Source organism: Aristolochia californica, unplaced genomic scaffold (genome assembly GCF_029961685.1).
Source record: "Aristolochia californica isolate CCGP_79_NKW_82.1479 unplaced genomic scaffold, dmAriCali1.0.hap1 SCAF_14, whole genome shotgun sequence".
NCBI classification, from domain to species: domain Eukaryota; kingdom Viridiplantae; phylum Streptophyta; class Magnoliopsida; order Piperales; family Aristolochiaceae; genus Aristolochia; species Aristolochia californica.
Window position 1 is genome coordinate 407,495 of NW_027181815.1, and position 24,272 is coordinate 431,766.

General features: G+C 37.1%; 2 protein-coding genes across 2 annotated transcripts; both read left to right on the top strand.

Annotated features, from left to right (window-relative positions):
• Positions 1-2,458: 2,458 nt before the first annotated feature.
• LOC137950128 (uncharacterized protein At4g19900-like) lies at positions 2,459-3,649 on the top strand. The gene has a single exon (XM_068796508.1). The coding sequence runs from the start codon at positions 2,459-2,461 to the stop codon at positions 3,647-3,649; it is 1,191 nt and encodes a 396-aa protein (XP_068652609.1).
• A 1,180-nt stretch (positions 3,650-4,829) lies between these two features.
• On the top strand, positions 4,830-21,866 carry LOC137950399 (zinc protease PQQL-like). The gene is made up of 21 exons (XM_068796845.1): positions 4,830-5,274; positions 6,203-6,449; positions 6,533-6,658; positions 7,423-7,560; positions 7,665-7,799; positions 14,923-15,180; positions 15,256-15,393; positions 15,494-15,563; positions 15,785-15,998; positions 17,239-17,344; positions 17,767-18,000; positions 18,150-18,314; positions 18,391-18,540; positions 18,616-18,707; positions 18,797-18,878; positions 19,573-19,656; positions 19,772-19,888; positions 20,152-20,262; positions 20,349-20,429; positions 21,154-21,348; positions 21,442-21,866. Exons 1-21 carry the CDS (start codon positions 5,066-5,068, stop codon positions 21,517-21,519), a joined length of 3,030 nt encoding a protein of 1,009 aa, XP_068652946.1. The 5' UTR covers positions 4,830-5,065; the 3' UTR covers positions 21,520-21,866.
• Positions 21,867-24,272: the final 2,406 nt, after the last annotated feature.

The window sequence follows — 24,272 nt, forward strand, 5'->3', positions numbered from 1 at the left end:
TTTGTATATTAGTGGAATCGTGATTGTTTTTCTGCTCTCTTGTCCTTGTGCACAACTGAGATTCTGCTAAAGCCTCATGTGTCTCTTAACTGCAAGGTGGGAAGGATGTTTACATTGGCTGCTTTTGCGAATCAAGAAATTGTTCCTAATTCTAATTAAAATTTGATGAAATAAAAATGATCAAACTTATAAGACTGGAATTAATAAATTATAATTATTTCCAAGTCTGTGTGTGTTTATGGCTTTGTGCCAATTTGAAATTGTGGAAAAAATAAGGCATATTATTAAATATAAATTATTAAAAAACCTAAAATATATTATTTATTTACTCAATGATCTTAATCACAAGTCATACTTGGAAATTGCATAAAGTTAGATGGTCTTATCTATTACATGCGAATAATAATCATTCTCTTTTGTATGAATTTTTTACTTTTTTTATACTTTTCAAAGTCTTACGAGGGTAACTTAATACTCTTTTTCTTTCGAAGGTGTCGACTAATAAGGTCCATAAAAGTATGACTATTTAAACTACATAAAATTACAATTTGTTATATTTTATAATTCTTAAAGACCATTTTTATATGAAAAATATTTATTTCCTAAAATTTAATGAAAAAAAATTAAGACTCTTAAATGAAAAGAAAAAAAAATACAAAAATTTAGAAATAAGAATAATTAAGTAATTTTAATATTTTTGTTAAGATCCAGTTATGATGCTACCTTAATTGTCCATTAGATTTGAATAGTATTTAGAAATTACCCAAAAATCAGCCCTAATAGAGTAAAAGAAGAAAAATACAAGTCAATACAAAAATGAAAAATAAATAAAAACTTGAAAAAGGAAACATATCCAATGAAAGGCAAAATGGAGAAAATAATTTCTTATACAAAATAAAGTCTAATAAGGATAAATATGTCTCATAAGGATAAATATGTCTCATAAAAGGAACTACAACGAGAAAATAGAGATTAGTCTAGGTAGACGAAATGAGTTTTTGTTCAAATAGAGACGATGACAAAGACGCCGGGACGTGTAGAGATGCGGAACTATAAAAAAATGGGAGATAACGAAGTAGACCTTTAAAAAGATTACGTAATCTCACCCAGTTCCCCAGATTCTGCAATCAAAAAAATGTGTTAACGTCTCTGGTAGATTAGTCTAGGTAGACGAAATGGGTTTTTGTTCACGGAAAGGATCGTGAGGAAGAAACCGAAAAGAACCCACGATGGGTGTGTAAAAATGGGGGTTGGATAAAGTAAACGATCTTCCAGGTCGAAGTTGCAGAGAAGAGCAGATTGAGTTTGCCCGTCAGGTATTCGGTGAAATAACGGCGGAGTGGTCCTCTCCCGGGCATGGTAGCTCCCTCTCCCTTTCTGGACAGGTGAAGAAATCAATCTGTGCTTTGTCCATGTGTCCATCGTGCTTGTCACCTGTAATTAGCCATATCAATCCCTCTTTTTTATCCGTTCGCCATTAGGAGCAGAGCGTGAAGCGTCGTGGATGGATAAGCAGTTCAGTCATGCGGAGTGCGAGAAAAATAACAGAACCCCACGACGCCACTCCCACGCTTCTTAACAGTAAATCGAGCTCCCTCGATCCTCATTTTCTTCCACATTTGTTTCCCTTCTCAAAATCAGATATAAACTTATCGACTGAGCCCCGACTCTCCATCTAACCTGTAACAGAATCGAATTGATAATCGTGCACGGGGGGACGACGACATTGTAGAAAAGTAGAAACCAACTGTAAAGTTTTTGTTTGTTCTCTTCATTTACATTGATTTGCGTTTGAGCTTTAAATTTAAAAGTTTTAGTTTTCGTTCCGAGGGAAGTGGTTCCGGCGGACAAACGGAAGATCTTCTGAACTCAGCGAATTAAGAAATCAGAACGAACGAATCCCTATGTATCTTCCCGCGACTGGGACTCCCATTTTTACCTCAACCAAGAGAAAAATATAAGAATAATAAATTTTAAAATAAAAAATACAAAAATAACAAAAAAAATTTAAAATAAAAGAAAATAATTATCGTGTTATTTAAATTATTTATTTATTTATAATTACGCAAATGCTCCCTAGGAGCATTAAAACACATTTATTCGAGTAAAAAATATCTGATAAGTTAGAATCTAAATTATTTAGAGGCTTATTACCATATTATATTAATAATAAAATAATAAAAAAGAATCTCAATTCGCCGAGCCGAGTCCGGTTCGGTCCGGCTCCGCTCTTTCAGGTTTGCTGTCCACTTTAAAAGCTTGCCTGTGGCGGCCTCGTAAAAAGTTAACTTTCGATTTGAAAAGGACATTTTTTTCCCTTTTTTGCAACCCTCAGGAATCGCCAGCAGCGAGCGCCGGGCACCCTCTTTCCCTTTTTTTGTTTGATTTTTGCCGCTTTCGTCCGCCATTACCGAAGGCTTCAAATCTTCTCTGCAACGAACTCAAGACTCGAGTGACAATGGGTAAAAGATTACATCTTTGTCCTGGTCTGGCAGAGAAGGCCAAAAGATCTTTACCTCGGTTCGTCTTCCCGACCTTTCTCCTTCTCTTCGTTCTCGTCTGCAATGTCTTCGGACTTTACTACTTGCTCCTCCCATTTCTGGCCAGATTCGATCGTTTTGCGATCTCCCAAGAAGGCGAGCGAAGACCCGTGTCGTCTTTCCCTGCTTCTTCGATTCTGTACGCTGTACAGGAAGAAGAGGTTCCTATTTCGAAGCTGGAGACGCAGGGGAATCTTCAGTCTTTGTCCGTTGAAAGGTTTGATTCTTCGGGGGACGGAGGTAATGTCCTCGAAGAACAGAGTTTTCGGGTAAAGGAGAAGATAGATGAGAAGCCGGAGTTGCCGGACTCCGTGAACGTTTCTTCGGTTTCGAGGATTAATGATTCGGCTAAAGCAGCTCATGTTCTAAATCTTCTGGAACCGAAGTCGGAGGGTTTCTCTGCGAGAATGAAAGAGTTCTTCAATCGGCCGTCCTGCAAAAATCGCTTCTTCCTCACTTGGATTTCCTCGGAAGAATTGTTTGGGGAGCGAGAATTGCTAGCGGTGGAGACCATTTTTAAATCCCACCCAGATGCCTGCGTCCTCATCGTCTCGAACTCCATGGATTCGAGAAGAGGAAAGAAGCAGTTAACACCCTTTCTTTCTCATGGCTTCCGTGTTGCAGCAATTTCTCCCAATTACCGTTTCATTTTCAAGGACACACCTGCAGAAACATGGTTCAATCGGTTGAAAAGAGGGATGATCAATCCCGGTGAAATTCCTCTCGGACAAAACCTCTCCAATTTGCTGCGACTCGCCCTGTTATACAAATTCGAGGGCATATACGTAGATACTGATGTTATAGTCCTGAAGAGCTTCTCCAGCCTGAGAAACGTCATCGGGGCCCAGACTGTCAACGCAGGTACGGGGAACTGGAGTCGGCTCAATAATGCCGTGATGATCTTTGACAAGAAGCATCCTCTGCTGTACAAATTTATTGAGGAATTCGCTCTGTCATTTAATGGAAACAGGTGGGGATATAATGGTCCTTATCTGGTGTCAAGGGTGGTTTCACGGGAAGATGGTTTGAATTTCTCGGTGCTGCAACCGGTAGCGTTTTATCCGGTGACTTGGAGCACGATCAACAAAGAAGAAGACTACTCCGCTTAACTCGAGTAACTCGAAAGGAGCAGTAACAGTTTACGAAAAGGATATTAATTAGTTTCCTGAACTTTGATGGACCCTTGCGCCAGCAGAATACTGGGAATCTGCACACTTTCTTCTTCTCAGTTGAGGAATATAATTTTGACCGGCGTTGCGGAGCCAGTTTTGGTATGCAAAATCTCGTCCCTTTTCGTCCTGATTCTCTCTTCCACCTTCGAATTTCCATCAAAAGAAACACCCATTAGTAGGAAAGAAGGAATAAAACTCAAACTAAAGATAAGAAAAGCTTACTCGCTCCTTTGCTTTCTCCGGTTTTTCTAAACAGCAACCAGAATTTCGGCAAATTCCGGGTCCTTGTCATGATTTTTCTCGTCCACTCTCCCTATATGCTCTTGAGCCAGAATAATCGTCTCCCCCTTCCTCCTCAGTATCTTCTTGGACCTCTGAGTTCGCATCACGAGACTCTACGTGAGCCGTAATCTCCACCTTGGGAGAAGCTCGCAGGATAAAAAATGTGGCGCGGAGTACTGAAAAGTTACAGAAAAAGGGGCAAACGAGGAGGGAAGCACCGGACGGAGGGAAGAGGCTGGAGGAAGGAGACCTCTGGAGGTGGAAAGGCTCGCCGAGGGAGCGCAGGATAAGCATTTCCATTTTGTTGGCAGAGGTTTATGGGTTTAGACATGGGAAGAAATTTGCAGGCTTCGCGGAATGGTTTCGCGCTTACCCTTATTAATCGAGTAATTTCTGCCGCGTTATAAAAATACGAAAAGTAATTCAAGAGTTGTGATTTTACTAGGAAGAGATCCGACCAATCTAATTCTATTACATGTATTTACGTATTTGCCCCCCTAATTCAAAGAAAGATTATTTACTTATTTACTTTATAATATATAACTAATATTTTAATTATCTTAGTTTTAAATTAACATTTACATGCCAAAAATCCAAAAAGAAAAGGTAATTTTCAAATACGACATATTGTGAAGCATGGCATTCTAACCTAGCAAGTCAGGATTGCCTTTGTTGAGTCAATTGGTGAGTCTTATCCGAATTTTTCCGAGTCTAACTCGAAATTTAGAGACCCATTAAGGTTCCGTTTCGAGTGGTAACACCTCGTGGTCTACGCCATTGGGCGTTGAACGAACATGGCCTATCGGTGGGAAAAGAAAAGCTATGAAAAGAAAAATGTCCACTCAGATGTTAACATCTACTATAGCGCGGCTGCAATTACATCTCTTTAATGGAAGCCTCTCGGAAAGGCGGAGCTCCATTGTAGCTCTCTCTTTGTAGGGAGGAGTTGACGAGGAAAAAGGACATGTCATAGAGAAATTATTAGTAGGAAATCTCAGACAAAAAAGCCGGCGAAGATAAGAGATTTCAGTCGTATCCTCCTCTCTGATTTGGAGTACTTGCTCCGTGGCCATGGATTTGCTTCCTGGAGATACCCCACCTATTGCTCGAAGGCATGGTTTCAGGTCTCTCAAGATGGCGAACATCTCAATGGACGAAGTTCTTGGAGTAACCCCATTTGGAGTCGAGTACGGTAGGCTGGAAAACGGCCTAGTTTACTACGTACGGTGTAATTCGAAGCCAAAGATGAGAGCTGCTCTCGCGCTCGCCGTCAAGGTCGGGTGAGTGTTTGTAGATGTTGATGTATTGAGATGAGTCCCATTTATTGGACTTTTCCTTTTTTTTTGTTTTTTGGTTTCTCTCTCATTTATTTACTTCTCCGGTAACTAGAAATGGCGGGTTAGTGTTTGGTCGTCAAATTTGGGAGACAAACGTTTGCTCTTTAGCTTTTGAGTTCTTTTTCGCTGAATCCACTAGTATGGTTTTATTTCGGCTTGATTGGCGTGTTTGTTTTGTCTTCTACTCCATATTGATTTTTTCTTTTTTCGTTTATCTGTAAGGCACTTTATTCTGACTCTAATGATGAATTTTGTAATAGATAAAAATTATGTCATGAGGTTTGATGTATTTGTGAACATTGTTTCTGTAATCGAGTTAAAAAGGGTGGTTGCTACTGAAAAAAGAGTGTTTTTGTGATCATTCTCTATCTTTTCCCTGAAAAAACAGTACTGCTTGTTGATTTTAAAAAGATGTAGTCACATATTACTTGTGACCATTTACTTATAATGGATGACAATGATTTTAATTGTGGTTCGAAGAGTGTATACCATTTCTTGTCTTTCAGCTGCTTGCCAATATAAATGTGGCCTCCATCATTCTTTAAATTAGCATGTTTTTATTTTATTTTTTTACAATTAGCACGGTAGCTTACCTTGTTTCTGGAGGAAACTATAAAAATTTTGAATTGTTTCTTGTGAGCTACACATCGAGGTGGTGGGTATGAATTGTTATTTTGCAAAAGAATGACTATTAGTCAGCTGTTCAGTCAGTCCTCCTTCATTTGCGGATGCTGTTGAATGTTAGAATGAGGTTCGAGATTTGGACAGACCGGTATTAATTTAATATCCATACCAGAATTTTCTGTCTGTTTGCTTGCTTATATTGCATTCACTGAATACCTGACTTGTCATTGTATTGATTCTGTTGCAGCTCAGTTTTGGAAGAGGAGCAGGAGCGTGGGGTAGCCCACATAGTTGAGCATCTTGCTTTTAGTGCCACTAGAAAGTACACAAATCATGACATTATCAAATTTTTGGAAAGCATTGGAGCTGAGTTTGGTGCTTGTCAAAATGCTTCCACATCTGCAGATGAAACAATTTATGAACTGTTGGTTCCTGTAGACAAGCCTGAACTTTTATCTCAGGCGATATCGGTTTTGGCAGAATTTAGTTCCGAGGTGGAATCCTGTTTAAGTCCCTGTTGCCATTTACATTTCTAAGATAGCTTATTTCTTGTTAAAACCAGCTTTTTGTTTCCTAGATTCGAGTTTCTCCTGAGGACTTGGAAAAAGAAAGAGGAGCTGTTCTTGAAGAATATCGAGGAGGGCGGAATGCGGCAGGGCGGATGCAAGATGCTCATTGGATTCTTATGATGGAAGGATCTAAGGTTCTCTCTGTTTTTATTTTAATTTCACTTGAATGTTTTCCTTTTTTGGCCATGATTTTATGTTTTAATAGAATTGTGTTCCTGATAGTATAAATTGCTGTCAAATGATTCAACATTGGAAAGTTAAGCATTGTTTTTCAAATTTTTTTTAATTTCAGAGTCAGCATTTAGTAGCTTTCTGCAGATCTGATTTGTGGTTATAAAAAACTGTCCATGGAAGTTTATTTATTTATTTTATTTTATTGTGAAGGCTTGGAAGGTTTAAAAAATGGTTCAGGAATGCCTTCATTTGTGTCCATAAACAATCGCTGACTCAGGTGAAAAATTGGAAACAAAGTAAACAGTCTTTGGTGCTAATATTTTACAGCACTCGTATTCTGGAAATTTCTGCCATTTTCCTTACATTTTTATTTCATTTCTCTTACATCTCTTGATGCCATGTAGCCAATCATCCAAACACTCGATTTATTTCTTCTGTCTGATGTCTCTAGAAAAATAAACAACCTAACTTTCCAAAGCAATGGGTTTTTAAATGAGGTGCAAGCTATTGATCGGATTGGAAAATCCAGCTATTAGAGTTTTGGATGATGGTTTATCAACTGTCTAGCCTTCAAGTGTTCTGTGTTTGGTGCTATGAAGATATGTAGTTCTCTTCAAGTTTCTTCTCTTAATCATTGAACAGTATTCATTTCAAAAAAATATTCCTTGAACAGCATTGAACTTTCTTCTTTACCAATCATTAACTTTTTTGGAGGTCTTTGCAGTATGCTGAACGTCTACCAATTGGATTAGAAAAAGTTGTTCGCACTGTTACTTCTGAAACTGTTAAGCAGTTCTACAGAAAGTGGTACCACTTACACAACATGGCTGTGATTGCTGTTGGGGATTTCTCTGATAAACAGGTTGAATCTTGTTCCTAGTTACGTTGTTTAGTTAGATAAAATCTTGATTATGTAATGATCTCATCTGCTTTCCTGACATTGTATTTTTTTTTTCTTTCTTGTAGAGTGTGGTTGACTTGATACATATGCATTTTGGGCAAAAAGTTGCAGACACAGTTCCTCCTCAGCTACCTGATTTTCCTGTTCCAACTCATGAAGAGCCACGTTTTTCATGCTTTGTTGAATCTGAAGCTGGTGGGGTTAGTATACGATCATTGGTTCATGTAGCCATACACAGTCTTTCCACTCAATTGACTTAGAACCATGCTGCACTTGGGGCTGTTCTTCAAGGTAGAAGCAGCTTCATGGGTCCCACTTCTTGCTAGAATTCTATCCAACATCTTTATTGCATCTTGTAAAGAACAGGGCTTTGCCTCAAGCAGACCTTGAGAGGAGTCTAGACTTGGCTCAATACCTACTTTGTAGAACCTTTTTTAGAGTCGTAATCCTAAGCACAGCAAAAATTGGAACTGAAAGAATTCCTTAGTAACTGAAAATCCTGATTTATTGGATCAGGTGCAATTTGGCTTTCTTTTATTGTTTCCTGATTGAGTGAGACCTTCTAAAACTAAAAAATACCAGGGAGGATTAAAGAGAGGGAAAGAGAGGAAATTGAGAGAAAGGGGATTTGAGAGGAAGCAGCAATGTGCTGCGTCAGAAAATGAGGCTGAAAAAATTGAGCCTGTCTTCTTTATTAGATCACTTAAGTGAGTTACTGCAGAAGGACAAAAAATATCCATTTATACAAAAAGCCTTATAACTTACTCAATACATAACAGAATTCTATGAAACTTAAAACACAATAGCATGATAAGCATCCTAACATGCTGGAACCATTCGACACCCACATGAGATAATAAAATGTCAAAACTATTCTTACACCAGTATTTTAACGTTCTCCCTCAAGCTGGATAGTAAATGTCCACAAATCCCAATTTTTTACAAAATAACAGGTGTTCACACCTTCCAAGGGGTTTTGAGAATACATCTCCAAGTTACTTTGAGGACTTCACATAAGGAGTAACCACTTTCCCTTGGATGACAATATCTTTAATGAAATTGCAATCAACTTTTATGTGTTTCGTCCTTTCATGGAATATTGGGTTACTTGCTATAAATATAGCAACCTGATTATCACATTTCATAACCATAGGTTCTGGAATAGGAAAGCCAAACTCAACATGAACGGACTTCACCCACATAAATTCACTAATTGTGTAAGCCATTGCCCTGTACTCAGCCTCACCACTAGATGTAGCCACCACGGCTTTTTCTTGCTCGTCCAATTCATTAAGTTACCTCCAACAAAACAGTAGTAATTGGTAGTAGACCTCATATCCATTTTACACCCAGTATAATCAACATCAAAATATCCCAATATATCAATCTTCTCGTTCTGAGTATACTATTAAGCTTTTCCAAGAAGCCCCTTTCAAATATTTTAAAATTCTTTGAGCCGCTTCTAAATGTAGGAGTCTTGTGCTATCCATGAATTGGCTAATTACTCCCACTACAAATGATATGTCAGGCCTAGTAACTTTCTCATAAATCAATTTCCCCACAAACCGTTTATTCTAGGTCTTGTCCTTGAGTACAAGACTATGAAGGATATGAAGATTGACCTTTACTTCCACAGGAGTATCTATTGGCTTAGCATTTAAGCACCCAAGAAACAACACTCTTGCAACATACTTCAATATACTTCATCTGACAGTAAACAACACCTTTCTTACTTCTAGTTCAATACCAAAGAAATATTTCAGTTGTCCCAAATCTTTCTTTTGGAGATTTGTTGCCAAATGTGTTTTTACCTCCTCAATTCCTTTCAAGTCACTCTCAAATAATATGATATCATCAACATACACTACCAAGATAACAACACTTGTCTTCCTTTTTAGCACAAACATAGAGTGATCACAGTGACTTCTATGAAACTAAATTTCATCACCACATTACTAATTTTTTCAAACCATGCTTTAGGACTTTGTTTAAGTCCATAAATTGCGTTCTTCAAATGATACACCTTTATTGTCTCCCTTTGAGCAACATTCCCAAGAGGTTGCTCCATATACATTTCCTCCTTTAAGTCGCCATACCGAAAAACATTTTTGACATCCAGTCGAAATAATGGCCACTGAAACCCAAAATACGAACTGAATTGATATGAGCCACAGGTGAAAAAGTTTCAAACACATCTACACCATAGGTTTGTGTATAGCCCTTGGCTACTAATATATCTTTCTACCTGTCAATCGTCCCTTCAACTTTATTTTAATGGTGTTAGACCCATCGACACCCCAGAACAAGCGCTTTCGAAGGTTAGTCACAAAGACTCCATGAGTCCCTCGATACCAAAGTATTCATCTCCTCATCCATAACTCGTTTTCAATCAAGAAAAGACATAACATCCTGCACTAAACTAGGTTTAAAAGACATAAACAAAGACAGTAAAGGATTTGTTTGAAAGAGACAAAAAATCAAAACAAACATATTGAGAGATAGGATGAAAGGTACACTACCTTTTACCTTTCTAGAGCCAATAAGGAGATCCAAATCAGAGGAAATTGGACCTATAGGCAAAGAAGTAAATGGTTGGAGCCTTGGTAGGTACTAGTGCAGGCAATAGATGATAGAGCACCGAATATATACCTGAAGTGGCAGAGATGAACCTGCAGCTGGTGCATCTATAATAGCAATGAGAATTGGGTTATCCATAGGACCAGACGAAGTTTGAGACTCTGTAGAAATGCATAGTAAGGAGTGTTTTCAAAAATATAACATTAGAGAACACATTTTTCTTTTTAATTGGACCATAACACTTGTAATCCTTTATGATGATGTGAATAACCCACAAAAGCACATTTAATCGTTCAAGGAGACAATTTATTTGCAAACAAACGAAGCATGTGGTCCCAAAAATACGAGGGACAACATCAAACAACTTACACTGGGGTTTTAAAACCTGCATAGGAACTTGACCTTGCCGAACAGACGAAGACATGCAATTAATCAAGTAACATGAAGTTAACATAGCATCTCCCCAAAAAGACGTAGGAACATTCATGTAAAATGGTAAAGTATTGGTTAGTTTCATTAGGTGTCTGTTTTACGTTCAACCACCCCATTTTGTTAGGGAGAATATAAATTGGAAGTTTGATGAGTAATACCACGTAACGCACAAAATGATGCAAATTTTTGTTTGAGAAATTCAAGTTCATTATTAGTACAAAAAATATTCACAAGTGCACTAAATTGATTTGTGATTTCATTAAAGAAGTTTACAAATAATCAAAGCCTTCAGACTTCTCTAGTACGAGATACAACCATGTGACTCTACTAAAGTCGTCTATGAATGAAACAAAGTACTTAAAATCAAATGGATTTGGGGCCTTACATTTGCCCCACAAATCTAAATGAATTAACTCAAAAATACGAGAACCAAAACTAGGACTAATTGAAAAACTAGATCTATGATGTGTTCTCACTTGACAGAACTCACAGTCAAAGGAAAAATCAGCTGGCAAAGATAGAAAAGACTGGTAGAGTTTGGTTGGTGATGGATGCCCCAACACAAGTGCCATAGGAGTGGAGATCTTTTAGCTGTAATTACCATAGTTTGTGGAGTAGAGATATCATCTGGCAAATAGAGCCAGCCCTTCTCACGTCCAAAACCTATCATCCTTTTTTGGCTTTAAGTCTTGAAACACACAAGAAGTAGGAGAAAAAGTTATAGAATAATTCAAGGATTTTTTTATGTGACTGATAGATAACAAATTAACATGAAAATTAGGAACAAAAAGAACAAAACTCAATGATATCTCTGGTGTGGTATAGACACAACCCTCCCCCTAAATAGGAGATGTAGGCCCATCTGCTAAGGTTACATGATGATAGGACTGAGAAGGATAAAGAGAATGAAATATGGAAGTCATACTTGACATGTGGGGGTAGAGGCTCTCGAATCAATGATCTAGGAAGGGGACTAGGAAACATTCATTGCCAGCATACCTGTGTTCGCTATTGTGGTACCTGTTGGGGATGAGGGATTAGTTTCGCTAGTAGTAGGAGTAGGTGCAATGATCAATTGACCAAGCCTTTATAGCAACTGATGAATCTCCTTTTGAGGTCCAGAGTATGAACTAGAGTCTCTACCTGTCACAGCAGAGTTCGCCCATGCTGGCTTGCCGAACTCCTCCCAGCATTTGTCAGAGAAGTGGTTGGTTCGACTATAGTGAATACACTTCTGATTCCCTTTCTCATTGAGACCACGACCACGAGCAAAAGAATCTCTACCTCGATCTCTACTATTGCCCCCATGACCTCTGTCTTGAACTTACTAGAGGATGAGTGGAGGTTAAGAGCAATTGCATAGGAAAGTCTAGTATCCTTCTCCGGTTTATATGCTATTGCTCCTTCTGCCCGAAGAACTCTATTAAATCCTTGTTCAAGTGTGGTGACATCATCAGTGACCAACAGTTGTGCCCTAATAATATCAAATTCAGATCCAAGGCCATCTGAAAACCTGTCAACCTGAATCTGGTTTTTCTTTTTCTGAATATCATCAGCATTCATAGCAAATGAATGAAATTGCTGATTTCCTGTTAAACAAGCCTCATCTCAGTGGTTTGTCACTCCTTTGCATGTTGAAGTATCAAATATATAATTCATAAATATGAGAAAAATTGCTTTCTTGATATAAAATAGAAGTCAGCGTTGTCCACATCTCCTTAGCTGTCCTGCAACTTAAAATCTGATCACTAAAGCGTGACTTCATGCTGTTAACCAACCAAGTTATAACTTGATTGCCTTCAGCCTTCCAGTCTTCAGACATAGAAATAGGAGGATCATCTCTGACATACTTAGCCATCATTTTGGTGTTCAAGAACATTAGACCAGACCTTAACCAGTTTACATAATTGGATCAATTCAACCTGATTAATGTAATCTGGATAAGGTGAGAGTGTTTGATGTCAGAACTATCAAGTGGGCCTCACAATTCCAGATTAGGGCACAATTATCACACCCAAAGCATTTGTCAATGAACAATGGCACATACCCTCTTCATTTCTGTGATTAAGCTTGAGAAAAAAAACCAATTTAAACAATACCAGGTATGAGGACGTAGGCAAGGGAGAATGACAAAAGCATTGGGTACGGTGTGTAGGCCAGGAAGAAAATAGGGTTTCAGTTAGGGACTCTTTAAGGGTAGTAAATCATTCCAAACTGCTCATTTGCCAGTAGAAGCTATCGACCAAATGGTTATTGTTAAGGAATAGTCCCACATGGATTAATGAGTACGAAGATCTTGAGTTTATTAGTTGGGAAAGAGGCTTCCTAACGTGTCTATTCATTTTGGGATGGGTCTTGGACCCAACTTAACATGGTATCAGAGCAGGTACTCATATGTGGGCCTATACCTAAACTATTAACTTGTAGAGCCACAAAAAGAGGGCTTACACCTAAACAATCTACTTGTAGAGCCACAAAAGAGGGCCTACACCTTAACTATCCACTTGTAAAGCCACAAAAGAAGCCCTACACCTAAACTGCTTGCTCCTAAATTATCCACTTGTAGAGCCACAAAAAGAGGGTCTACACGTGAGGGGGAGTGTTAAGGAATATTCCCACATGGATTAATGAGTACGAAGATCTTGAGTTTATTAGTTGGGAAAGACGCTTCCTAACGTGTTTATTCATTTTGGGATGGACCTTAGACCCAACTTAACAATTATGATAGGAGGAAAAAAAGGAAAAAAATATGACCTTTAGCCTACCAGTCTAGAGACTGGTTAAAGAACATTTGATAGGGTTGAGCAATGTGGAGAGAGAAGCCAAGATCTGTCTTCTACTATTCTGATACCATGAAAAATACCAAACTTGGGAGGATTAAAGAGAAGGAAAAAGAGGAAATTGAGAAAAAGAGGATTTGAGAGGAAGAAGCGAAGTGCTGCATCAGAAATGATGCTGAAAAACTTGGGCCTGTCCACTTTATTAACTCACTTGAACGTGTTACAGAAAAAGGACAAAAATGCTCCTATGTACAAAAAGTCTCATAACTTACTCAATGCATAACAGAATTCTATAAAACTTGAAACATAGTAGCATGATAAGCAGCTGAACATGCTGGAACCATTTGACACCTACATGATATGGGAAAATGACCAAACTACCCTTACACCAGTATTTTCACAAAAATTATTATTCAATAACACTTAAAGTCAACAAAAAAATGATGAGTATAACAATGCAATGCCACTTTTATATGGAAAATTTGAGTAGGTGTGCCTATAATTTGCTATTATTAAGTTGGGTCACTTCTTCCAAAATGACCAGCTAAAATTAGGAGACATCTTCCCAGGTCTGAACTTTGAAAACAGGATAATTCCAAGCCCAAACCAATGCAGAAAACTAAGGAGAACAATGACTTCTTTCACTTCAATGAACTAACATGTAATGTGGTACACCTGTTCAACAATTGAGTGCTATGTTTTTTCACCCTCTAACATCACCCTCAGATGAGGCCTAAACAGAGAATTTGGACCTAGTCGTGGACAACATACACATGCCTGTCATAGAGAATACGCATACAGGAGACAGAACAGGAGGGCTACCAAACAGAAATGAAGGGCTACTATAAAGAAATGGAGGGCTTAGACTTTTCTGAAGCCAAGTTGACGTTGGCCTAATTCTTCACAACATGACTAGCCAAAGTTAGGTGATCTCCCAACTAATAATTACAGGATTTTTTAACTATAAACCAATCTGGAATTGTCTTTGCATAAACACTTCTAAACTGTTAGAAAATTGACCTGTGATGTGGAAGAAAACTTGTACAGTCATACAATGGTGGGACTTCTACCCGCTAAAAACTATCTTAGAATTGATTACTGATAGAAATTAATTCCTATTGTTTTTATGTTGGTTTGGATTAAAAATTCATGTCATGATCTGGTCATTAGCCTGATCCTATTCGGGATTTAAACTATAAAAGATCCCGGTTTGTTTCAAGACATGTCCATCTTAAGCAGATCAAAGTCTGAATCCAAGCACGGTGGATTTGGATCTGCATTTGAGGTAGGACTATGCTACTTCCTTGTTGAGTAATTGGGTAGTTGGAAGGTGAACGATCCATGAATGTTTTCATGGTGCTGATTTTTGTAGTTATCTGCTTGGTAGTCATTGAATCAAATAATTTGCAGCCATCAAGCAGAATGGATAGCTAGGATTTTGTTGGATAATGGTATTTTTGCAACAAGGCAGGTTAAGTGTGTTACCCTTCTATTTAAGTTCATACATTGATGTTGTTCTCTTGGATTGGCTCAGTCAGCAGTAATGATCAGTTGTAAGATGGCTGTGGGTGAATTGAGAACAGTGAAGGATTATAGGGATTCATTGGCAGAAGGAATGTTCCATTGTGCTCTAAACCAAAGATTTTTCAAATTATCTCGTCGAAAGGATCCCCCTTATTTCTCTTGTTCATCAGCTGCTGACGTTCTAGTTCGTCCTATCAAGGCATACATAATGACCTCCTCTTGCAAAGAGAGAGGGACTATTGAAGCACTTGAATCAATGCTTCTGGAGGTACAAATAGGACCATCCAAAATTGTTGTTTCTTATTCCTTTTTTTTCTTCATACTGAACCTTCCATCTTTACAGGTTGCGAGAGTTCGGCTTCATGGGTTCTCAGATCGTGAAATATCTATTGTCCGTGCTTTAATGATGTCAGAGATCGAATCTGCTTATTTGGAGCGTGATCAGATGCAATCAACAAACCTACGCGATGAATATTTACAAGTAATTTCCTATATTTATTTTGTATGTTTTTCTATTTTCTTGTGGTTCATCAAGTATGAAAATTTTCAGAATGCTTAAGCTTATAGTGGTTATTGTACAGCATTTTTTCCGAAGTGAGCCAATTGTTGGGATCGAGTATGAAGCACAACTGCAAAAGACAATCTTACCTCGTGCGTTCCACCTTTGCTTTTTGTTTCTTTCTTCTAGACTTTTTGTTGGATTCCCATGGTTTTATTTACAAAGCAGATTATAGAATTTTTTACATTTCCATCCCTATGTGGAGATGCTCTTACAAGCTTCAGTTGTAAAGTTTAGGTTTTTGTTCTTTTTGACTTGTTTTACTACTAAGCTTATTGCTTTTCTTAAGAAACTGTGGTTTGTTTTTATCTAGACATTTCGCCGGCAGAAGTGTCCAGATTTGCTGATTACTTCCATACAGAACACAGCTGTGTAATTAAGATTGTAGAACCTCAAGGGCGTGCTACCATGGATGACCTAAAAGCAGCTGTTATGAAAATTAATTCTCTTGAGGAAGAACAAGTCATTCCTCCATGGGATGATGAGCACATACCTGAAGAAATTGTCACTGTGAAGCCAAATCCAGGGTAGGCTTTAATTATTACTATTTTTTCAGTGACAATGAAAATAATGATTTTATTAAAAGAGGCTTCCTGTAGGAGAGAGTATAAGGAGGATTACAAGTCATGAAGAAAGAAATAAGAAGAGAAGTATCAGACCAAAAACAAAACAAAAAACAAAAAGAAATCAGTTGAGAAGTAGGCTATGACAGACAAAGTCTCAATTCTAGCTGCTTTTATTATTCTTACTTCTATCACTGATTGGTATTTTACATTAAGCTTGTTGAACTATAGCTACATCCAAGGATTTTTTTTTGAAAAATGTGCATCTAAAGACTTTAGCACTCTAATCGTACTGTTTCCAACTGAAGCATTGTCTAGGCTCACTTGGATAAAGAAGATTAGAAGGGAGAACATAGTAGAGAAACAGAGGGGATATAAATAAGTAGATAAGACTAAAAACAAAAGAGAACTCTTGAACCTACCTTCCACAGTTAGCCTCCTCTGTTATAAACTCTACAAATGGATTAAGTTTGCATGCCCATCCAACTTACTACTCTAAAACCAACTGACGTTTAGAAATAAAAGGATACTTCATGCACAGTTTCTACTCTCTAACAAGGGTAAGAGGTTCAGGGTGGGTTTTCTTTCATTAACAAGAAGTCTAAGAGATAATTCATATGAGTCTATTTTACATTTCTTTGGAGTATATCTAACAATAAGGACCTTCTAGGGCATGAGTTTCACCAACTTGAGAGAGGGCCATCTTTTTGAATTGTGAGTAATTATTGAATAAAATTTTACCAAGCATCTACTTATAGATTGAATCCGACTTAACAACTAAAAGGCCATGCTAACCAAATTTCAGTTACTATTTGAAGAACCAGACTTCCAACACTACTTTGATGCCCTGAAAATTAATGTTTAATTTTTTTTATTATGAAAATTGCAATTATAAGACTCAGGAATTGATTCGCAATACATCCAATCGTTGATTGGGTAGTTTGTGTAAGCTAAGGTTACAGTCTTCTTCATCACATACGTTTATAAGTTTTTGATCCTTTTCCTGCATAGATTCATGCTTCTTGTAGTTTCGTTAATTGGAAAACTCCTACTAAAATGAGAAATTTCCCAATAAAAGCTGCTAGTACCAGGTGAACTCATATTAGGCAAAATGGAAGAGAAGAAAATGGTAGAGGCTTTACCTTATCCATATGAGATTGATATCTTTTTAACAAGTGCATGTTTGTCTAATTTCTTGTTTCAGGACCACTACTGAACAGAATGATTATACTAACATTGGGGTCACAGAATTAGTATTGTCCAATGGCATGAGGGTTTGCTATAAGAGCACAGATTTTCTTGATGATCAGGTACTGGATCACGGTTTGCATTTCATAGTTCGGTAACATATTTTTGTTTGTTATTATTATTATTGTTGAAAAAAAAGCTACAAGAGCAATTTGGTCATTTCACCTGACCCTTAGTTTTATATCTTGCTGTAAGCTTATTCCTTGTGTTGAATTATTTCTATAGTCCAAATTTCATGTAAATAGGACATGTAGAGTGGGAGATATAAGAAGATTAGGGTTTCACTTAAGAGAGGTGCATACTTGTAATTTTTATTTTTTTCACTTAATAAATAGGCCTGGGGATGTGCACAGCACCCTAGGCAGTTCTATTGAGCCTTTGTCTCCCACCCTCTCTTTCCCTCTCTCTCTCTCTCTCTCTCTCATTCTCTCCCTCTCTCCTTACTTTTTTCAATTATTTTATTATGTTGTTTTTTATTTTGCAGATTCTTTTCACTGGGTACACATATGGAGGTTTATCTGAACTTCCAGAAAGTGATTATTTCTCATGCTCAATGGGGTCCACCATTGCTGGAGAAATTGGTATATTTGGCTACAGACCTTCAGTTCTCATGGACATGCTTGCTGGCAAGAGAGCTGAAGTTGGAACTAAGGTTGGAGCTTACATGAGAACCTTTTCTGGTGACTGCTCACCATCTGACCTGGAGACTGCATTTCAGGTTTGTCAAAGATTCAATAGTTACTTCTTTGAAATAAAATTATCATCATTTCAAAAAAAAAAAAAAGATTCAATAGTTACTGTGATCTGCTTCCAGCCCTTTGAAATGTTTTTGAACATTAACACCTTTTTTGTCTGTCTGTGCTGCAGCTTGTGTACCAGCTATTCACAACTGATGTGGTTCCAGGAGAAGAAGAAGTCAAGATAGTAATGCAAATGGCAGAAGAAGCAATTCGTGCACAAGAACGGGACCCTTACACTGCATTTGCAAACCGTGTCCGAGAGCTGAACTATGGGAATTCTTATTTCTTTAGGGTATGCAGAATCATTTTAGATTCCATTTCATTCATCACCCCATTTTCACCATTCTAACAGGCCTTCTGCTTTGCAGCCAATTAGGATTAGTGACCTTCGAAATGTTGACCCTATAAAAGCGTGTGATTATTTCAATAATTGTTTCAAGGACCCCTCCACTTTCACTGTTGTGATTGTAGGAAATATAGATCCAAAGGTTGCAGTTCCTCTCATTTTGCAGTACCTGGTAGGTTCAAATACTGCTTTGACCTTTCCAGACTTTAATGATTGGTGTTTTTGCTGACTGTGGTGTTGCTTCCAGGGTGGAATCCCAAAGCCGCCAGAACCAATTTTACGTTTCAATAGAGATGATTTAAAAGGCCTACCTTTTACATTTCCGGCCAGAATTGTTAGGTATATGTCCTCACATGAAGTTTATCACTCATTGATCTGTAACCATATATTATCCAGTTCTCTCTATCCTTACTGAAATGCTCATGCAGGGAAACAGTACGCAGCCCTATGGTGGAAGCACAATGTTCTGTCCAGCTAGCCTTCCCCGTCGAGTTGAAGAATACATCTATGGTGTGTGGAAGTATCTTTTGTTTTTTTCATGATATTTAGTGAATCTGAACTATATTTTAGAAAAATGAAAAGGAAAAAAAAACATTTCTGGTTGGTGTTATACATATTTCATGTATCTTGAAGCAACTACCTGTGCAGTAGACTACGGCTCATTTAGGATAGTGATTGCTAATCTTTATTGCAGTGATTCCTAAGTTGTTTCTTCATTTCTAATTTTTGTTCTGTCTTTTTTTTTTCTGCGAAAGTAGCTAGTTTTCTGACTTTAATAGGTTCTTTCTTTCATGATTCATTCATTTGACCTTACAGGTAAGCACCATTCTTGTTTTCCTGGATTTGCTTCTATGGCACTCGTTTGCACCTTTACAATTACTCTCTACTTCGTCAGTTTGGAATCAAATTTTGAAATCTGGCTGTGGGCCTAATTATGATATCTGGCATGAGGCCCCTTGTTCATATGATCTTTAATTTGGCCATACCGGTTTATCTTGGGCATCAGTGTTCTACATGTTTTGTATTGTTGTATTATTACTTTGTGTCTAAATCTCGTGAGGGAAAAGTGAAAAGAAGGAAGAAGAGATAATACTTTGTGAGTTTTGTGTTCTTGTTTAGCATACTTCAGTTTGTTGTTTTCACTGCAACAAACACATTAAGAAGTCTCTTCTTTTCTTACTTCTATGTCCAATTCAAATTCAAGATGGAAGAGATTCACTATGTTGGATTTCTAAGCAAGCTTCTGGAAACAAAAATAATGCAAGTTCTTCGGTTCAAACATGGTCAGGTATATTCTTAGTTCTACTTTTGATAACTGTTGGAAGTTAATTGTTTTTTAAGGGCTATATGCATTTCATTTATTCATTAATTGCTCCATTTATTTATGTACATTAATGTCTTAGATCTACTCTGCTGGTGTATCTGTCTTTCTTGGTGGTAATAAACCATCAAGAAGTGGAGATGTTCGTGGAGATATCAGTGTAATCTTCTCCTGCGACCCAGATATTTCATGGAAGCTGGTATGTCTTTGATTAGTTGTATTTTACCTGCTGAAATGCTGTCCTCTGCTTTTCATAAATTCTATTAATTTATGGACTCTATAAAAAAGTACCTAAGTAAGAATAAGAAACTCAAAAGCTTGTTAGTGACATTTCTCTTCATAAGCAATAATTTGACCTTTTATGGGAACAGCTTGGTTGGTTCTTGAGAGTCCTTGTTGGTTTTGTTGTTGATTGATATTGCACTATCAGTAAATATTATGACTGCATCAATACTACTTTAGGTTGATCTTGCTTTGGACGAGATATCATGTCTTCAGGAGCTGGGCCCTTCTGATGAGGATGTTTCATCCACTCTTGAAATTGAGCAACGAGCCCATGAAAATGGGCTGCAGGTGAATACTCTTTACTTTTTTAGTGTTAGATGAATGATGTTGGATAAGTTATGCAATTTATTTGGCATCTATTTTTGCTTATTCAGGAGAACTACTACTGGTTGGACCGAATTCTGCGTAGCTATCAGGCACGGGTCTATTGTGGTGATGTCAGTGCATCATTTGAGGTATTCATATACATCACATTATGAGCACGCCTTGCCTTTGTCTTTCTAGGTAATAAAATTTGTAGACTGCTAACTGACATTTAAAAAAAAAAACAAAGTGAAGAAGGCAAAATTCAAAAAATTGAGAACTACATCAACTTCAACCAGAGGGAGTGTGGTATTATATTTTCTTAATTGACCAGATTTGGGCATAAATGTCCCTTAATTACATAAGCATAAAATAAGCAACGACATAATTACCTTTTCACTAGCACCAAGCAAGCTATGACTCTTTTAAGTTAAGAGACCCAAATACCTCTATGGATGAAAATCAGATAAAAGGGAAAACAAAGGAAAAATTATAATGATTATCTAACATATCACTACACAAAGGAAAAGTAACATTTGTTTTTCAAGAAACTCCTATCTTAAATTAAACAATTTTGCATTGTGGCTCCTTTGTATGGTATGATATTAACTAGTCACTTGGATTTTAAGAGATTTATTAGTTGCTAGTTTCTTATAGGTGGGAATGATGTGTATTTTAGTCATAGGATGTGCAAATTACTGACATGTCTGAGTTAGAAGGTACATGATGGTTGTTTATTTAGGGTTTGATACTTTAAAGTTCATTAACATGAATAAACATTATAGTAAGTCATTTAGCTATGAGCTTAGCAACTTGTTGTGTATATGATGGATGGGACTTTTGGTTTTTCTTAGTGTTTTTGGTTACTATCTTCAGGTTCAAGATGAGGCCCGATCCAAAGTAAGAACATCATTGACACCATCAACGGCAAAGATGGCATTACAACGGGTACTGCCTTCTCCATGCAGAAGGCAGTATACTGCTGTAATATTAATGCCGCAATTATCTGGCGTAAAACTTTTGAAATCATTATTTAGATCTACACCAAACAAAGTCAGCAGAGATGCAAAGGTGAGTGAAATCATATTTTGCATTTTATACATTTGATAGTAAGTTAAGAGCCTTGATATGACTCAAGTCTATATTTTGCCTGGTTTTTGCCAGCTTTTGGCTGGTATGGCAGGTGCTGTGTTGTTGGCTGTTACTTTGTGGAGATATTCTCGTAGTACTCTGAAATCTTAAGAATTGATGTGGAGGTACTAACAGTAAAAGTTCCAGTGCCATTGACATTGATTACGTATGTGTGCCTGCGGAATCCATATAGAAGAGACTCAACCGAAAGGGTGAAGACCGTCAACATGAAGTAAATAGCAATCATATAGACAGAGCTTTAAAGTTGACCTCCACTTGGGATAAATGGAGCTCTTATCAGGCCCAATATTTTTGCAAATCCAATCAAGAAAAATCATAGATGACAGCAGCTTCCATGTGTAATACATTCTTTTGTGCCATAGCTAACATTACCTTCACCATAATTTGGAAAGTGGAAACCACAAAGTTGATTACTTTATAATCTATCATCTTCAACCTCCTAGTGTATTTTGCTACTCTCCCTTGATGCAGTCTTGCTATTGAACTAGTAAACTTCTGATTGCAATGCTATTGCATTATTCCTTCATAAGATCATAATCAAACAGGCTGTTGTTGACCCCAATAGTTCATGGAGCATGAATGAAATAAAAACTGCAGTGCACAGGTAGGTGACTTGTTACCATTGATCATTTTTCCTTGAATTTCTGAAAACGATCCTTGTCAATGAAGAAGCAGGTACATAGTTGCAGGTGGGTGGGAATCGATTACATCGGTAAGACCATCGTGTCCCTTTTTGTTTTTTTTTTTTGGACAAGGGATGCAAATGGCAAAGAAGGATCAGTAACTACAGCATAATTTGGAAAGTCGGAACCACAAAGTTAATTAATTTATTATCTATCATCTTCAACGTCGTACTGTATTTTTGCTACTCTCCCTTGATGCAGTCTTGCTATGGAACTGGTAAACTTCTGATTGCAATGCTATTGCATTATTCCTTCATAAGATCATAATCAAAACTAAAAACTGCAGTGCACAGGTAGGTGACTAGTTACCATTGATCATTTCTCCTTGAATTTCTGAAAACGATCCTTGTCAATGAAGAAGCAGGTACATGGTTGCAGTTGGGTGGGAATCGATTACACAGGTAAGACCATCGTGTCCCTTTTCGTTTTTTTGGACAAGGGATGCAAATGGCAAAGAAGAAATCCACACACAACAAAGCTTAAAGAAAACAGTTTGTTGGAGAAAGTCACTCCTGCTTTGGCAGTGCGATCTGTACAAAGAGAAGTTTCATTCTTTGGCGCCAAGTAACTGTAAGTGTTCTTTATTGGAAGAGAGTCATGGTTTCTACTTTACTTTCGGCCCATTTAATCAAGAAACGCTTATGATAATGGTTTCTTTCCCCTGATTGGCTTTTGAGTGAAGTATAAAACACACTACTCGCCCAGACAAGGCTACTACAGCTTGTGGACGTTGTTGCATTCGATGTGACTTTGCTTGGTTATTACTTGTCAATAATTGCTGGAAGCAGATAGGCTATTTGCCTACCGTCTTAAAAAACACTGCGGTGGGACGCCATTATCGGAAGAAAATCCGAATCTGTTTGAAACATAGACGCGACCTTCACTGACTTTTGGGCGGCCATCACGCTCGCGTGTATCTACGGATTTCTTTCGGTCGTTCTCAGGTATCGCTTCTCCTTCAAGCTTGTCTCGTGCGGACTGGATTCACGAACTTTCTTTTTGAAATGAGTTTGCCGCCCCTAGTTTTTACTCCATTAACGGACTATTTTGTTCGATTCAGATAGTAATTTGCTCTTCTTTTTTAACTGAATAATTAATTAATAATCACCTCTTTATATAATTTTTAGAGAGTTCTCTTTAAACGGTCTATTAAGAGATAGTTTCCGGCATTATTAAAAAAATCATACATGGTTAACCATAGTCAACTAATTATAAAATTAAATGTAATTTGATTTGATTAATGGGGTAAGTTGATGTAGTTGGAATATGGGGATTGTGACCTTTACGTTAATTTTTACAAGTTTATAAAGCAGTTTAATTACTGGTAAGTTTCAATTGTTTTATATGAATTAATTGTTAAGGGTTGTTATTACGTGCGGAGAAGCAAAAGTGGACGTAAGCTGCATGCTTGTCCATTCTATGGGTCGACAGACCAGAGGAAAAATGTAGGCCTGCGTCCATGGTGGTCACGCTAAAGAGTCGAATCCTACCATTGATTTGACTTATGTGAAGACATTTGTCATGACAAATATTTCCTTAACTAAAATCTTTTTGGCCCTTAATTGGAAATTTATATCTTAGAAAAAGATATAAATATTTTTCCTAGGATACACATTTTTAATAAATGTTTAAATAAAATCTTATTAGTGTCTTACAAGGAAAATTAAAAGGAGTAGTTAGTGCCTTTTTAAAAAAAATAAATAATCAATCTCATATATTACCATATTTATTTGATAATTTTTAAGTAAAATAAAATATCAAATACAAAATTATCATGAAAAATTATAAGAATTACAACATCAATTATCAAATACTTATTTAAAAAAATTTCATACGATTTTCTTGCCTATCCTGGCAGAAAATTCTTACCTGGAAATCTGTAAGAATTTCCAGCTAGATAAGCGTTTCCAGGAAAAAAAAAGGCACTAATAATCCCTTGAAATGTATTTCTACTATAAAATGTCTTTCCTCTTGAAAAGACACCAACAATTGTGTTTATGCATTTTGTGTTTTTTTATTCCTCTTTATTTATTTTCCTTTGAGAAATACTAAAAAAGATTAAAAATGAGTTTTCTATAGAAACCATGGAACAAATAAGCCAAAAAATACTAAAAAATATTCTATTTTAAATATAAATACAAACACTATAACTTTTTTTTT

Coding starts and splice junctions, on each gene's coding strand:
- LOC137950128 (XM_068796508.1), top strand. CDS start 2,459: ATGGGTAAAAGATTACATCTTTGTCCTGGTCTGGCAGAGAAGGCCAAA.
- LOC137950399 (XM_068796845.1), top strand. CDS start 5,066: ATGGATTTGCTTCCTGGAGATACCCCACCTATTGCTCGAAGGCATGGT. Junction 5,275..6,202: donor GCGCTCGCCGTCAAGGTCGG/GTGAGTGTTTGT, acceptor ATTCTGTTGCAG/CTCAGTTTTGGAAGAGGAGC. Junction 18,879..19,572: donor AGTTGAAGAATACATCTATG/GTGTGTGGAAGT, acceptor TTCAAATTCAAG/ATGGAAGAGATTCACTATGT.